The following is an 18,180-nucleotide window of genomic DNA, read 5'->3' on the forward strand; positions in this document are numbered from 1 at the left end:
AATAGTGTCATTGAAATTTATTTAGACTTTACCAGTATAAATAATAACATTTGCATCACAAGCAAGTTGTGTTATTTTTTAAATAATTTGGTTTTATATTGCTGATAGGAAATTTTTTTATTTTACTTTTTGTAAATCTTGAAAATACTTAATAGGCCACAATAATTTGGTTTTATATTGCTGATAGGAAATTTTTTTATTTTACTTTTTGTGAATCTTGAAAATACTTAATAGGCCACAATAAAAAGTATATAAATCTACAGAATGAGTAGTTTGGTGGAGTTATAAAGCATATGCTCCTAGTTTAGTTGGATTCAACTGAGTTGCTGTTCTCCCTCCCTCCCTGCCCGACTAAAACTGTAAGGGAGAAAGAATAATTTTTTGGATTACTGTAAAATCATATTTGGCACATGAACTCTATTAGTACTACTCTATTAGTGTATTATAACCATGCATTTTACTGTACAAGATTGGCTACACCAAGTCATGTAGGTTGAACTTAGTATCTATTTAACAGCTTTTTAAGGGGAGTGTTTACTTTGCATACTTTTTGCCTAACAGGTACTGACTTTAAATCTAACAAAGATAGCCTTCTGCTCTAGTAACCTTAATATGTAAGTGAGCTCTACTGGAGTTGTATGGTTAAGAGGCCACAAACCTCTCATCAGTGTAAATAGTCTCATACATGTTTTCTCAGAGTAGGAGAAGTCACTCCAGCAGAGCTCCTGTCTGCCCTATTTTTCCCAAATCCACAAAGAAAAGTAGCCTCACAGTATTCAGGTGATTCGTTGAGTTTCTAGTTATCAGAACTATCCATAGCGCATCATTCAAGAGAGAATTTTTGTTAGGCAGACACAGAAATAAGTGCTGTATCTAATAGTGGTTATAGAAGAAATGGTAGACATGGTCAGCATTTTTAAGAAATGTGGAAATGAGACAGCATGTTTGAGGCACTCATAAGAAATCATAAGGAAGTAAGAGCACTTGTGACATATCCCTCAAACCTCTCCACCTTTGGTAGAGTCCTGGTTTCTGCACCATTGACCTGCTGCCTACCTGTGCAGAACAAAACACACCAATTAAAAAATAACAGCATCATTATGATGTGAATAACACTTTTATTTTCAGAAATATATGAAAAGTGGTGATTAAAGCACCAGAGATTGAAAAGAGTGATTAAGATCTCAGATAGTTTAGATGAGAGCAGGAGATATAAGGAGTTCCTCCTTCCCTTAGTTTTTATCCTTTCCTATAAACAAATGTTTTCTATATTTGACATTGCACCAGGTATAAAGGGCAGAGAATACCATGATTTTTGTTATTTACTACCGTATTAATGATTTATTCTAGTTCCAAATTTTTTTTTCCATCCTCTTTAAAAGGCAGTGGTCAGGAGCACAGCTTCTGGAGCCAGAGTGCCAGGGGCATTAATCCCAACTCTGCTACTTACTGCCTGTATGATTCTGGACAAGTTACTCAAATTCATTGTACCTTAGTTTATTCATTTGTGAAATGGGATAATAAGTACTTTATAAGGTTGTCATGAATTTTAAATGCATGTAACTTTATGATTAAGTGAGATAAATATAGGTGAAGTGCTTAAATCAGTGGTACTTAGTGCTGTGTGTTGGCTTTAATTCATTGTATTTCAGAATGTATTAACTAGATCTATGTGTAATGATTAACCAAATTTAAATGAATGAATATATTTGTAGTTGTGCTACATCCTAAGTGTAATGAATAAGCATTATTTGCTGATTTTGTCCTACATAATATACTTCCTTTAGATTTTTAAGAGACATAAATAAAATACTTCTTTTCCCCTTCATTTATCTATTTCTTTCTTGGGAAAGCCGAAGTCCTGACAAACTTAGTTGTAAAAGTTTTACTCTGTCTAGTACAATGCTTTTTATGTAATAGATGCTCTGTACATATATGTTTACTGAATATAATCAAATTGGGGAAGAATTGTTAGATTTACTAGATTAATTGTGTTTGGAAATGGAAAAGAATCAAAGTTGATTTATGATGAAGCTCTCAAAGCTCGAAGTAGATGGTGGTGGTATTAATGGTAATAGGCTTCCTTTTTCCCCTGCTTACAAGTTATTGTCCTGATTGATGATATTACTTAGTGAAGCATTTAATAAAATGACTTTAAGATCACTGACTCTGGAGAATTGTAGTTTGTGACATTGGACAAGTGACTCAACCTCTTTGTGCCTTGATTTCTCATCTCTAAAATTATGATAATTTTGCATATACTTTGTAGGGTTTGAGTAAAGATGAGTTCTAATAATAGCTGTGAAGTATTTCATTTATTGAAGCAATAAATGAAAGCTGCTATTACTATTATTACCATCATTATTATTATTACCTCCAAATATCTAATGTTTCGTTGTTCATTTTCATGGTCGTATTTCCTGCTGTACAAATTCCATTTCTGAAATGTTGTGTGATCATTTTAGTTCATGGAAATTCCAAGGGGCCACATCATCTTGGGTTTCTTGCCCTCTCAGCTTTGCAACCCAGCCTGACCAAGCTCAGAGTACTGAAGTATCATTGGGGTTTGCATCCTAGAGTTATGATAGGGCTTACAGGAAAAGGGAACAGTCTTCTTGTTGACACTCTTTCCCTAAGATACAGAATTTTTCATTTCTCAGTTTAAAAAGTAAGAGAGATCAGTGGTACGTAACCACTAATAAAAATTATAGGCACCAGCAGTGACCAGCAGTTGATGTTTTAATTATGAGCATTTTTCAGGTTATATACAATCTATTGTAGTTATTTTAGGGGAAAAAAGCAACATTCAATTGCACGGAGTTTGATTGCTTATTTTTTCTAATTGTTAAATTTTTATCATGGTTGTTCCTTCTCTGTATAAATATGGTTTGCACAGTGAAACAGTCATGTCCATGTTGCTCTTCCTTTCCTCCTGATTTTGCAGTATCATAGAATTTCAAAACTGGAAAGTGTGTTAGCTATCTATATCCAGTCCTTTTATTGTATGGGTGAGGAAACTAAGAGAGTTTGAAATTTGGCTAGGTTGAGATAGGTGCTGTTGATAAAAAACACACAAAAGGTTTGGCTAGACAGTCTGTCTAGTTAGTGATAGACTCTGGCCTAGAATTCAAATATTCAAAATTTTGCAGTTACTTTTTAGCCCCCCTACCTTTGTATTTCCCAAGTCAGAGAAGAAATGTCTTAAATTTTCTGCCATATACTAAAGGAATGGGGGAAGAGAGGAGAAAACTGAAGAGAAAAGAGGATCTGCAATTGATATTTCAAAAGAGGACATGGAACATGGTATAATTAAAAAAAAAATTAAAGTTACCTAGCCAGCATAGTATAGTGTGATGTGAGGTAGACACGCATAGAATTTAAGAGCTTGAACATTGAAATCAAGTTGTATGAGTTCTATTTCTGGCACTTCTACTTCCTAGCTCTATGACTCGGTAAATTATTTCTCTTTGCCTCAATTTTTTTTTCTTTTTCTTTTTTTCATTGATAGAAAGGAGGTGGGTACTAATAATAACTACCTTAGTAAATTTCCGGACTTAGGCCTATTAGTGGAGAAGGGGAAAACCAGTTATGTGGTGATGAGTTGGCTTTAAAATACTAGGTTTAGAGGCTACATGTGACTCAGCACAAAGTAACTTCAAAGACTTCTAATTAAGAAATAAATAGTAAGTGTATGTTCTGAGTTCTTTGATTTTAATGCGTACTCTGACTTTTTGCTACCTGTTAGAGTGAGGTAGCAAAATGAGGGTTCATTTTATTACAAAAAAAAAAAAAAAGGCACCAGCAGTGGTCATTTCTCAAACCATTTGTCAGGAGTACACATGGACGGCAGCCTGATAGACCACATCAGGTAGAAAATGAATATAAGAGTACAAAGATTCAGAGTTGCTCTAGCCTCCTAAGACTCATACATACACAACACCATAGATTGGATACTTCCTTTGGGTAAGGGAAACAAAAATAAATAAAAATTCAACTAGAAGAGACATACAGCTTTCAAATTCCATGGAAACTAAAATGAGTCCCTAACATTATCTGGACGAGTTTAATGTTACCTCTCTAGCTGTTCCTAGACCATTTCTGTCTGATGTAACTAAAGTAATCTTTAATTTTGCTTATTATTCTCTCCCTTCTTAGCAGATATTCAGTGTCTTTTCATTCATGTGGATGAGCTTGGCAAACAGCCACTCTAGTTTGATGGATAACAAGTTGGAGATGAGGTAATAGAGCCTCAGTTCCCCTCAGGTGCTATCTATTCATTTCGACCCCAGGAAGGGTTATACTGCTGGAGCTTGGAGAGAGCCCGATATGTAGGTCATTTACATTTGACGGTAGAGAGGCCTTGGGAATATCTAGGGGTAGAGAGAACCTGTAGTTTTCTTCTCCCAGTATAGCACAGTGTAATGAGAGCTACCTTTGTAAATAAGGATAACATTGTCTCTCTGCTTCAAAGGAACTTGTGCTTTACTCTGGTTCTCCAGTTTTAAAAAGCTGAGATGTGTTAGGTGCACTCAGTTTCTGCATCATTAAAAGTGAACAAAGCATATTTTAGAGTTCAGGAAGTGTGATTAGAAATACAAGTCTTATTTACCTAAAGAGTTAAATAAATTATAAAACTTTAACTCTTAAGGCAGTAATAAAGAAGCTATAATTATTAAGCAGCAAATAGTTAATTATTAAATTAATTTCACTGATTATCATGGCATTACAGGAGATGGAGAAATTACTTTCAGTGATCAGGAAAGAGTGAAGAGGAAGTGTTTGAGTAGACTGTTGTAGGACAGACAATATTTGTATGAGTAAGATTGAAAGGGATAGCTTTCTGGAATGTGGAATGATGGGACCAAGTTCAGAGACCTCAAAATCACAAAATTCAGTAAAGAGTAAATGATCTTGCTATATAGGTAAATAATGTGTGTGATTAGGCAGGTAACCTTTCTGTTCAGGAAATGTAGTCTATCTTTTGATGAGTAGGGAGCTACTTAAAAATAAATATTTATGCAGGGAATGACACGAAGGGTTTTGTAAATAAACATCAGTATATTGTAGTATGAGGGATGGATCCAAAGTGAGGGAATGACAAGAAATAGTGTGATCTGGTAAAATGTTACTACATAGGCCTCCTTGAGATGAAATAAGACATAGATTAGGATGATAGGATCAAGAATACAAAATAATGGAAAGAGGAGAGATATCTCAAAGGAAAAAAAATGGCACATTTGGCAACTGAGGAAGATATAAAATTGTATAGATTTCCTCCCCCCAACAGAATGGCGACTCCTGAATTAAACTCCATGTGTTTTATTCAGGCTTTGATAAGGTAGCTGTGGTTGTGTTATCCAACTACCAGATTGATTTTGATAGTTTCCCTTATAAAAGGGAGAATCTAGTTGTGTGAATCAAAAGATAAATTTTTACTCATTGTCCTCCATTGATACCATTGATGGGTAATAAAGTTTAGTGTTACTTCCTCTTGTCTAGAGTAGATATTTTCTCTAGATTGTTTATTATTTGCTATTGTTTTTATTTTCGAAGGGGAAAATGGTGTAGGTTTTAATAGCTGCTACGAGTTCAAATGCAATAATTAGAAAGGACACACAAATTTTGAAATAGTATTTTATGCCTCTTGATCTCAGGTACAAAACACGAGATGAAGCAGTTAAATAGCAAAGCAAGACAGGAGGGACAGAGAATTAAAGTAAGTGTTTTCTATATACTGCATCTATGTTCCCATTAATCTCTGTTTTGTTATGTAACTGCTCCTTCTGAATGTTCTGAATGTGAAGAAAAACTATTGGGTGAGCAAAGAGTGTATTTTAAAGTTAGGTTTAAATAAACCCATGAGGGAAAATGTTGTTTGTTACTCTTCTTTGCATTCAAAACAGCATCTGCCTGTAACTTGTGATCTTAGTTCTTGGATAAGGAAAAAGTTGGGTTAGGATGATGTAAGCTCCTTTAAATCTCTTACTAGCACTTATTTAAGATGAAAGAAATCACACACCTAATCAGGTTGTCTACTTTTCCATCTTAAGCTAGACAGACCTATTTTTTTTTTTTTTTTTTTTCAGTTTAGCCATTCTTCCAGGGACAGAGTCCATTCAGATGCTGTCAAATAGTTTTTGGAATCAGCCTTTATGTTAGTTTGTCACCTCACAAACTGGTTTCACTTAACTTTGCATGCTTGTCATATAGCATCCTTATCAGGACTGATCTTCATAATTTTCTTTTCTAAATCTTCTCATTGTTTAGTCTTTAGCAAATGAAAGTCAAAACTTACTAATCTTTGAATATCTCTTCAGTCCCTTTTTGTAATTTGTTTAGTTCTTATTTCTGACAACAGTTTTATTATTTTCTTTAGATTTACATATTTCTTATAAGAACAGAATGGAGGATAGATTCAGCTGAATACCTTTCTAGGTCCACTTAGTCTATTTTTGTTAATAGCAATTAATCATAACTAGCATTTGTTAAAATATTGTATAAAGCCTTTCGCATGTTCCCTATTTTAAGCTTCACACCAGCTTCTCAAGAAGCCATTTTTAAAATCCTGTCCATTTTAGAAGTGAGGAAATTGAGGTTCAGAGAAAGTGGATAACTAAACAGATATTGAACATCCAAGACTAATAGCCAGGGTATGACTCTAAATTACTCTTCCTTTCTACCATGTCACACTTGCCAAAGTGTAAAAGACCCCAAAACAGTTGTTATTCCTCCTTGTCCAGGACTTGAAAGAGAAGATACTCTAGAAGTTGTAAGATGATGGTACTGTCATTATTTCTTATAAAACTATTATTTACATTTTGTACTTAAAAGTAAACGCCATAGAATCAGTAAGTTTATTTACTTCATGGTTGCACCACTATTTTGACATTGGAAAAGATAAGATACCTAATTTCTGAGCCTCATATTTCTCATCTGCAAAGAGATTTATCTCGTAACAAGTGTGTGAAAAATATAGGAAATTCTAGAAAGCATAATATCTGGAATGTATTAAGTAGTCTATAAGTATTCCTCTTCTTATATCCAGTCTCATAAAAAAAAATCACAGATCCATTTTGATACAAAACCACATAGGAAGTTTACAAGTCTCAGATGCCCCTTAGAAAAAGCAGGTGTTTTGAATTCCTGGGGTATGTCCTGAACAAGATGAGGGACCTGTTGCAATTTTTAAATGACCAACAAGAGGGTTCTGTATGTAGGTCAGGAAAAGTAAATTGTTCACAAAATTGAAGCTGTTGGAAAACTTTATTGCATTACAGATCTTGGGATTTAAAGATTATTGGGGAAAACTTGGCAACCCAGATATTTATGAATGTAGATTCTTACTAATCTGCATTCTCTTTTTTTATTTTTATTTGTTTACTAATCTGCATTCTTATGACTGAATGTAGACTCCTAAGTTCCTTAAATTTGTTTGAAAGGATATCTACTCCACAGGGTAGTTATGAGATCTTAAATGAGTTTATGTATGTCAAAAAGGCTTAGCATGGGCAATTAATTTTAGTCCCTTTTGTGATGTACTTGTTCTCATATATTTCTAACAATTTTATTTTGAAAATAACAAGCATGGAGTGTTTTCTTTCAGTGTATTGAACTGATACTTAATCCCTTTGTGCTACCAAATAAAATAATTAATGTGGTTTTATATTATAATGTGCTACTTTTTGCATGGAGCAGACCCTCTTCTTGATGTTTAGTTTAAGAAGTCATTTAGTGGGCAGTCCTGGTGGCTCAGCAGTTTAGCGCCACCTTCAGTCCGGGGCGTGATCCTGGAAACCTGGGATCGAGTCCCGCATTGGGCTCTCTGCATGGAGCCTGCTTCTCCCTCTGCCTGTGTCTCTGCCTATCTATCTCTATCTCTATCTCTATCTCTGTCATCTCTGTGTGTGTGTGTGTCTTTCGTGAATAAATAAATAAAATCTTAAAAAAAAAAAGTCATTTAGTGATTGACAAGAAAGTATCAACTGTCCTGTAAGCCAATATCCTCTCTGTATTGGTGATACCATCATATCTCATTGAGTTTTTGGAGTTCTTGCTCTTTAAATATTATTCTTGATTTTCCACTAACCTTACCTTACTCTCTTAGATCAGTTTTTACTCAGTTATTTTTCTTCCCAGTTTAGAATTTTGTAGTCTTCTCTTGGGCTTGTACTCTATGGGCTGTTCACATGGAATCCTTTTTTCTCTCAGTTCTTTCATTCATGCGGCATTTATTGAGATTTGAGATTCCATAAGTTTCTGGTCTATGGACTAGTTAAGCAAAATAAAATGATCACTCCATGCTATCTGGGCAAAAGGAGTGCTCATTCTCATGGGAAAAACAGATTATTATACTATATAGCGATAAAAGTTATGAAAATGATGACCAAGGGAAAGTAGAAGAACAGAAATAATCATTACATGGTTAAGAAATCTTTAGGGCACATCAATTGAAAATGATAATCTGTATTATAATACAAAGAACAAAAGACCTAAGCCTGGGACTTCTCTCATTTAACAAGTGAACTTGATCAAATAAATTACTTACTCTGGACATTAGTTCATAACATGTAAAACAAAAATTTTCGCCAAGACCATAGTTTCTCAAACTGTCCTTAATAGGATACTAATAATTAATATGTAAATACAGAGCTCCATAGTCCAATGTATTTATGTATTATAGGATACTAATAATTAATGTGTAAATACAGAGCTCCATAGTCCAACGTATTTATGTATTATTGAGTTAAACAAAATTAGACTTCTTTATTAGATTTCTCAATTTTTAATAAAGTATTCTAAGTTGTAGTTATTTTAAAAAGGAATAGAATATATTTCTCACAGTTTTTTTCACACCATGAATCCTTCTGTTACTTATGAATTGAGTTTGACTGCTAGTAATAGTCTTAAGAAGTAGTACATTAAATGACATACATTTAATCATTAATTTAGATGTGTTATCCATTGTGAGTTCTTTTTTGTATAAGATGTGAAGTAAGGGTTGAAATTGATAGATTTTCTTTACAGATAAAGCTGTGTAGTTTTGTTACCACCATTTGTTGGAAAGATTACCTTCCCCATTGAGTTCTCTTGTTATCTCTGTTGAAAATCAATTGACCATTATCTGAAGGTCAATTTCTGAACTTGTTTTGTTCTACTGATTTATCAAAGTCTTTACGCCAGTACCATAGCATCTTGATCACTGTACCTTTAAAATAAATCTTCAGGGGCACCTAGTTAGCTCAGTCGGTTGGGCAGCCAACTCATAGTTTTGGCTCAGGTCATGATCTCTGAGTGGTGGGATCAAATCCTGCGTCAGGCTCTGTGCTCAGAGTGGAGGGGAATCCTGCTTGTGCTTTTTGCTCTCTGCCTCTCTCTAGTGAATAAGTCTTTAAAATAAATAGTCTTCATATCAGGTAGTGTATCCAGCCTCGTCATTTATTTCAAAATTGTTTTGTAAATTCTAGGCACTTTGCATATAAATTGAAAAATTTTAAACCAGCATATCAGTTTCTACAGTTTTTTTTTTTAATTTTGTTTATTTGAAAGAGAAAGAACATGAGTGAGGGGATGGGCAGAGGAAGAAGGAAAGGGACAAGCAGAACTCCTCACTGAGTGCAGAGCCTGATGAAGGGTTCATCCCAGGACCCCAGATCATGACCTGAGCCAAATTTAGACACTTAACCGACTGAGCTACCGAGGTGTCCCTTGTTTCTAGAATTCTGAGATTTTGTTTGGGATTGTGTTGAATTTATCATTTTAAGGGGAATTGATAACAATGTGATGTCTTCTGATCCACGAATATGGTGTATCTATTTAATTCTTCTTTAATTTCTTTTAGTAATGTTTTGTAGTTTTCATTGAACACATATTACACATCTTTTACTTAGTTTATCTCTTTTATAATTTTTGATACTGTTACAAGTTTTTTATTTCAATTTATGGGTATTCATGTCTTATATAAGACTATAGTACATTTTTGTTAATGGATCTTGTTTCCTGCACCTTGCTAAACTCACTAGCTGTGGTAGCTTTTTTGTACATGCTGGAAGATTTTCTATTTCGACAGTACATCATCCATGAAAAATGAAAGTAACTGTTTCTTTTCCAATCTGGATTTTTTTTTCTTCTTTTTGAATTAGTTATATCTTCATACAGTGTTAAATAGATGTAATTAGAGTGGATAGCTTTGCCTTGTCCTTGATGTTTAGGAAACAATGTTTCACCCTTAAGCATGATATTAGTTCTAAGTTTCATGGATGTGATTTATTAGATTGAGGACATTCCCTTCTGTTCCTGATTTGTTGAAAGTATTTATCAAATACAGATTTTCAATTTTCTGAAATGTTTTCTCCACATCTATTGAAATGGTCATATGATTTTTTTTTACTGTGTTGCTCTAAGAATTATACCAATTATTATTTTAAATCTTAAACCAATTTTATATTCCTGAGATAAATAGCACTGGTTATTATATACTGTTCCTTTTATATATTATTGAGTTCAATTTGCTAAAATGTTAAGAATTTTTATATTTGAGTAATACTGATTTGTAGGGTTTTTTTTTTCTTATACGGTCTCAGAATTTGATATGCTAATCTGGGCTTAAAAGAATGAGTTGAGAGGTATTTCTCTTATCTTTTTAAGGAATTTGTGTAGAATTGGTGTTATTCCTCCTTAAATGTTTGGTAGAATTTATCAGTTAAGATATATGGGCCTGGAGACCCTTCTGGGCATGATTTTTAATTATAATTTCAATTTTATAAATAAAGGACTATTCAAGTTACCTATTTTTTTTAAAGATTTTATTTATTTATTCATGAGACACAGAGAGAGGGATAGGCAGAGACAAAGGAAGAGGGAGAAGCAGGCTCCATGTACGGAGCCTGATGTGGGACTCGATTCCGGGTCTCCAGGATCAGGCCCTGGGCCAAAGGTGGTGCTAAACTGCTGAGCCACCCAGTGATCACTACCTATTTTTTTCTTGAGTGAACTTTATTAGTTTATGTACTTTAAGAAATGCCTATTTGTCTATTTCATTTAAATTGAATTTATTGGCTGGCATAATATTTCTTTGTTATCTTTTAAATATTTGTATTAATCATCTTTTGATATCCTAACAAAGTATCACAAATTTAGTGTCTTAAAGTAATACACATTTATTGTCTGTCAGTTTCTATTCATGAGGATTTAAGCACAGCTTAGCTTGGTCCTCTGCTTCAGGGTCTCTTACGGTGCTCTAAGCAAGATATTGGTCAGAACCGGGGCCCCATCTAAAGACCTGTTTGGGAACGATCTGCTTCCAAACTCATATGTGTTTGTCAAGATTCAGTTCTTTTATTTGAACTGAAGGCCACAGTGTGGCAGTTGGCTGGAAATTGCTTTCTTCGGTATCTTGCTAGCTAAGCCTTTCCATCATGGCAGCTTATTTCATCAAAGCCCACAAGGGAGGAGGTCTACTAGCAAGATAGAAGACAAAATATTAAGAGCCTGATCATAGAAATGATCATACTACCTTTGCCATATTGATTAGAAGCAAATTACTAGGGACGCCTGGGTGGCTCAGTGGTTGAGCATCTGCCTTTGGCGCAGGGCATGATCCTGGAGTTCTGGGATCGAGTCCCACATCGGGCTCCCTGCATGGAGCCTACTTCTCTCTCTGCCTGTGTCTCAGCCTTTCTCTCTATGTCTCTCATGAATAAATAAATAAAATCTTAAAAAAAAAAAATTACTAGGCCAGCTCACACTCTGGGGGAATGGTTTATATAGGGGGTATGAATACCAGAGAACATTGAGAGCCATCTTAGAGTCTACCTGGCACAATATTTATAGAATTGTAGTTAGAGTCTCTACCTCATTCCTGATATTAGTGAATTATTTCCCTCCCCCCCCCCCCCCAGTATGGCTAGAGGCTTACCATTTTACTGATATTCTCAAAGAACTAGTTTTTGGTTTCGTTGGTTTTGTTTTTCTGTTTTCAATATGTTTGACTTCCATTACTCTTATTTTGAATTTAATTTGCTTTTTGTTTTCTAGGTTCTTTCTTTATTTTTTTTTAAAGATTTTTATTTGAGAGAAAGAGCATAAGCAGGGAGGATAGGGAAAGAGAGAGGAAGAAGCAGATTCCCCACCAAGCAGGAGGCCAATGTGAGACTTCATCCCAGGACCCAGGGATCATAACCTGATCCAAAAGCACACTTAACTGACTAAGCCACCCAGGCAACCCTTTTTTCTAGTTTCTTAAGGTATGATTGAGGTCATCGATTTGAGACCTTTTATCTTTTCTAAATGGCATTTTAGTACTAAAAATTATCCTCTGGCTGTGGTGTTACCTGCATCCTACAGTTTTTGCTATGTTGAGTTTTCATTTCACCCAGTTCAAAATAGAATGAATTTTAGAATTTTCCTGTTGAGTTCTTCCTTGACCCATGGGTTACTTAGAAGTATATTTGATTTCGAAATATTTGGAGATTCTCTAGTGATATTTTTATTATTGATATTTAATTTCATTATGGTTAAGAAACATGTTTTAGTCCTTTGTGTAGGTCCATATTTCTAGCTGGTATTATTTTTCTTGTGATTGAAGAACTTGTTTTAACACTCTCATTGTGTAGGTCTGGTGCTGATAAAGTTTTTCATCTTCTTTGTGTCTGAAATATTTATTTTATTATTTTTTTTTTCTTTAGTTAGACTTTTAAGTGAGGTATATCTCCCTCTTCCCTAGCCCCTCTCAGCAATCCTAGGATTCACTTTGTTTCCCCTCTCTCAGGGATCAGCAGTATGCTGCATTGCCCACATCTGGTGCCTCAAAACTGATGTTTAGTCTTTTGATTATTTCAAGTGTGAGAGTTAATCTGGAACTCTATCCTGTCTGGAAGTGCAAATGGAAATGGAGTTTTTAGCTAGGCTGATCTAATTTAGAACTGTGAATTTGCTTCAAAAATGGAAGCTTAGGAGCAGCCTATACAAGTGAATGGAGAAACGAAGCCAGCACTATCTGCTTTTTCTGCACAGGACTGACAGTACTGACTTATTCCAGAAATCTTTGGAATTTTGATACCCTGTTCATTGTTGTGTAGTTACTTTCCTTACTGCTAACTGTCTCCAAATATTTGTCTACTGATATTTTATAATCAGAAGACAAAGATCTATTCTTTAATATAGTAAGATTAAATAACTACCACCAAATAGCTGTGTGGTGTTAGGCATGCCCCCCTTGACTTCCCTGAATCTTTTGAAATGAGGCCTCTGTTTTAAATAAATAGTCTTCAACTAGGGTTTCCAAATTCTGACAGTAGTGGTAATCAAGGTTCATAATTTATTTTAAAATACAGTAAATAGTCTATTACAGCAATTTACTTAGTATGTTCCAGGGATCTTTCTGTGTCTCTGAGACCCTTTTAGATAGTTTGTTAGGTTAAAACTATTTTCATAGTACTAAAACATTCTTTGCCATTTCAGTCTTGTTCTTTCCTGAGTATACTGTGGAGTTTGCAAATGCTGCATGATATACGCTAATGTTTTTGCTCCAAGTTCTTGTGCTTTTAATTTCTCAGATTTACTTTCTAGTGTGATAAATATCACTGGATATGTTCTATATAAACAAAAACTCTTTGGGGTTCTCAATTTTTTTTAAGACAAAATATCTTTATATAACAGGTCCTGAGACCAAAGGGATTCTGAGACCTTGAAGATGGCTTGCCTAGTGGAAATTATTCTCTATTTAAGTTTGTACTCTATTGTCAGATTTCTTGGTGTTGGAAATGAAAAAGAAAAAAAATAATTAACATTAAGTCATTTGTTGTCATAGTTCCCAAGTTTAAATCAGTTCTCTACTGTTCTCTGACTTTAAGAAAGTTAAATTCTTTATGACAAAATTTCCTCATCTTTGAGATGGGGAAAATGCAGTATCTATTTATAGTGGCACATAGAAGGCACTCAATAAAAGTTTACTGTGATGATTATTATGCTACCAGAGGTATGCTTGTTGACATTTTTGTTTTCTAGTTATCAGCATGTTTCATTATGCTTCAGAGCATTTTTATCAAATCTTAATGCTGTTTCTTCTGCTTGCCTGAGAGTGCTCGTTCTGCTTTGAGGTTCACATTTGAAGTTGTGCTGATATATTACCATCTTCTAAACTATTCTTACTCAACTCAGGAAGCTTAACTTGGAAATTGGCACACTGGCTTGGACATCAATTAAAGTTTCATTGGTCATGCCATCTTGCCCACTGGACTAATAGAGAGTCTAGGAATACTGATCAGACCTTTGGAAGTTGTAATGTTACACACCTCAGGCTCAGATCAGACCTCATGCAAAAGTGACTCAGTTTATTAAAATATTTGTAGGTACTATTTCTTTTTTTCTAAATGATGAGCTCCTTGAAGACATTTATTCATTGTTGTGTGCAAGCATCTACACAGTGCCTGATAAATTATTGGCAGTAATACTTATGTATGCATATGCATTATCACACTTCCATATGCACAGTAACTAGATTAAAATGATACGAAAGACAGGTAAAAGGGATAGGTTATAGGGAAGAAGAGAATGAAAAGGAAGTCAAGAACAGGAAAGAAAAAAGATCCTATCACAGAAGTATCAGTAAACACATTTGAATGGATGTAGGTTAGAGATTGATAGTATACACTGAAAACATAAGAACACAAAGCAGAGAGCAGGATAAAAGAGGAAATCTATTTCAGTTGTTGCTCTAAACAAAATGGTCACATTTGATCAAGTAGATGATAATTCAGTTTGTGCCACTATTAGTTTTAATATTTAAGTGACACATCTCCCAGTCTCTCTTAGGGAGTATATTTTTAAAAAGACTGGTAATACTGTGAACTACTATTGATTATCAGAGGGGTCCTGGTCTCCTGGATACTTTTCTTAGTATCTGAAAATTTTATATTGTATGCAAATATAGTTAACTAATCTTATATAATCCAAACTGTATCAATTTGGACTACAAGTCTGAAATACAATAAAACTTTACTTTTAAGGAAGTAACTGTCTTCTTATTTTTACTTTTAATTATGTGTATTGGCCAGAAATATTCTAATAATGTCACTTAAACTTGCCTTGCCATTTTTATTTATTTATTGGATAAATAGGATACATACGTACACATCAGAGTGGGATTTTCCTCTGATAATGGGTAAGATAGCTATTTGTGTGTTTATTAGACAGAGTTGCTGATTTGTGTTTTTAATATCATATTGTATGAAGAACACAATACAATAGCCATGAAGTGAGGTGTTTCACCTGAGAAGCACTCAAAAACCCATACTAATGGACAGAACAATAGATTCTATCTCCCATGCTTTACTCTAAGGTGCATGAGTAGAAGAGGGGTGGAACTATTTTTATTAGTTAATTTTTTCTTTTTTTTTTATGAATTCACTTAATTTGGTTATTTAAGTATATGTATGATATGGGTGAACTAAGATATCTGGACACATGAATAGCCACAAGAATCCGGCTTTTAGTGATTTTTAAAAAGTTGATTTGCCCATATGGAAATCTAGAATGTGTTCCTCAAACGGGTAAATAAGTACTCCCCCAGGGGTCATTCCTCAGCAGTATGTTAAAGTTGCTCAGAGGCCTTCCTGGTTAGGCAACTTGATGGAGGAGATAGCTTCACATACTGATACGTAAAAGACAGGGTGGCAAACATGCAGAAATGAGTGATGGATATTTTGTTACAAAAGGGCCATGAAAATGGGAGGGGTAATATATATTTTGAGTTTAATTCCTTTGATGTTCTTAGCAATAAAGACTAACCTAGAAAAGTTTCTTTAAAACATCTTTGAAATATTAACATATTGCTGGGAAGGTGTGATACTAAAGCTGCAAGTGTGGGTATTTACAATTAATTTTTAAAAATGTTTTCTTAAACTAAAAAAAGTAGAAGCTTTCTCAAAAATATTTTAAGTGCTTTTACAAATTTAAAAATTTTGAAAGCTAAAAATTCTGAAAGCTTTTTTTGTTTGTTTTGTTTTTTAGTTTTGTTAAAAAAAAAATTCCGACAATTCAGGAAACAGGGATTCAGGAGTGGTGGTGATGCAAAAGGGGGAAGCCATGGGTTGGGGGGTGGGGGTGGTCAGGGGTAGGTGGCAGTAGTGTCTCCTTCACCCCATGCCTACTGTCGTCTTTGGAATTGTACAAAATCCAAGAAAATCTTGATGAACTCTTTTACTAACCTACTTGTTTAATATAGAATTTCTGCTAAGGACCATTTTTAGTTTTCAGAAGCCCGTTTATCATTAAAAAGTCATCTCTAAAAGTTAGGGGTTTTGTAAGATATATTTACACAGAGTAGCTCCACCTACCTCTCCTATCTGATGGTGATGCTTTTCTGTCTTTCAAGGGAAGAACTTTTCAGCTGCTGAGAACTCTCCAAGAGAAACTATGTATCAGGAATCAGGGACACTTTCTTTGGTATTAGGTAGAAGTAGTTTTCTTTCTTTGTTGGAATACCTATATGTCACCTGTAGTATTTTAGCTAGGTGACACTAGGGGTTCCAGAGACCTAGAAACTAAAGAAGGGGATAATGGATGTTTCTCTTACAAGTCCTTTTGCATTCAATTGCTATGTTTGGGTAGCTTCAGTGCTGCAAAACAAGTCACCAGTTCCCAAAGGAAGATTGGGTGCCTCCTCTGACTCTCTTTCTCTGGGTAGGCCTCAAGCTGAAGTTGGATTTAAGACTCTGACTCTAAAGATTCTTATCTCTGTAGGAACGATATTTTTTATTTTTTATTGTTTTGTAATTTTCCGTGTCCTTCAGATACTCCCTTTGTTTATTGGAATAGAGTTACGTACCCTTTCTCTGGTGCCCCCCGCATTGTAACAAATATTGATTATTATAATTGCCATGTCATTATCATAAACTCCATCTTACATGGGCACTCAACTTCTAGTCCTAATGGTGTATGAATTTGGAATTTGCTTCATACACCACGAAAAGTTCATTGAGTCTTCTGTTTACATTCTCTGCAGGAACTGTCTCATTATCACAGAAGGTTGCTGTAGTTTATTCCCACCTTGAGCAAGGGAAATGTTCTGCAGGAGGAATGAATGAATAATGAATGAATGCACTTGATATCCACTTACCAAAGGAAATGTTTCCATTTCCCATTTTGTTTGCTTTTTTTCCCATCAGAATCCACAGGTTCAAAAATTTCTCAAAACTCTCATGACTATCTCCATTATTTGAAATACCACTTGCTAATGGGGTGGTTTAAAAACTTTTTGTTGCTGTTTTGTTGCATTTTCCTGGCTTATTTCCTTTGTCACCTGTGAATTACCATTTGAACAAATACACTGTTCATTTTATGTCTCTAGCCTGTCATTGAGCCATTTAATTCACCATAATTCTAGGGAGGAACAGTTATTACTAGAGAGGTAGCATTGCATGGTGGGCTCTGGAGTCAGATTGCTTGGATTCAGATTCATCCTGCTATTACTTACTGATGGATATCATGTGAATTATGTGAATCTTCTGCACTCATTTTCTTATCTATGTAATGGGAATAATAGTTCATGGGATTGTGAGGATTCATGATGTTGTAAGAATTAAGTGAGTAGAGTCCTTAACTCATGTTCTCACAAAGCATATCATCAAACGTATGCCGTTGCTATTATTGTTGGCACAGAAGACCTTATTATATAGATTGAGTGAAGACTTCATGTACATTCCTAGAAGGTATCCCTGATCTTTCATCTATGGCTTACTTACTTTCACCTTCCAGGAGTTAAATCAAAGCCATGGATTTACCCACCCATATGAGCTGGTTATCAAAAGAACATTCTTTTACAATTATACTTTTAGGGATCCCTGGGTGGCACAGCGGTTTGGCGCCTGCCTTTGGCCCAGGGCGCGATCCTGGAGACCCGGGATCGAATCCCATGTCGGGCTCCTGGTGCATGGAGCCTGCTTCTCCCTCTGCCTATGTCTCTGCCTCTCTCTCTCTCTGTGCCTATCATAAAAAAAAAAATTTAAAAAAAATTATACTTTTAATTTGGGCTTACCCTTAAAGATGAGTGGCTTTATTCATAGGAGCAAGAAGAGGCAGTATAAATGGCTGGAAGATGGTGAGTATCACCATGGCTGACAAGAGAATCCAAAAGTATTGTCCTCTGAATATTACTAGGATGTATATTACTGTTTTAATTAT

At 34.8% G+C, this 18,180-nt stretch overlaps 1 protein-coding gene across 10 annotated transcripts in view; it reads left to right on the plus strand.

The window, feature by feature from the left end:
- Window positions 1–18,180, plus strand: part of TCF12 (transcription factor 12) — a 373,993-nt gene that overhangs the window by 151,411 nt on the left and 204,402 nt on the right. The window contains exon 5 of one of the 10 annotated variants that reach the window (XM_072808770.1): window positions 5,655–5,716. The exons of the other annotated variants lie outside the window; for them this stretch is intronic. Within the exon in view, the coding sequence (XP_072664871.1) occupies window positions 5,669–5,716 (48 nt within the window). The 5' untranslated portion in view covers window positions 5,655–5,668. The remainder of the gene's footprint in view (window positions 1–5,654; window positions 5,717–18,180) is intronic. 10 annotated transcript variants of the gene reach the window in all.

This window comes from Canis lupus, chromosome 32 (genome assembly GCF_048164855.1).
Source record: "Canis lupus baileyi chromosome 32, mCanLup2.hap1, whole genome shotgun sequence".
Classification (NCBI taxonomy): Eukaryota; Metazoa; Chordata; class Mammalia; order Carnivora; family Canidae; genus Canis; species Canis lupus.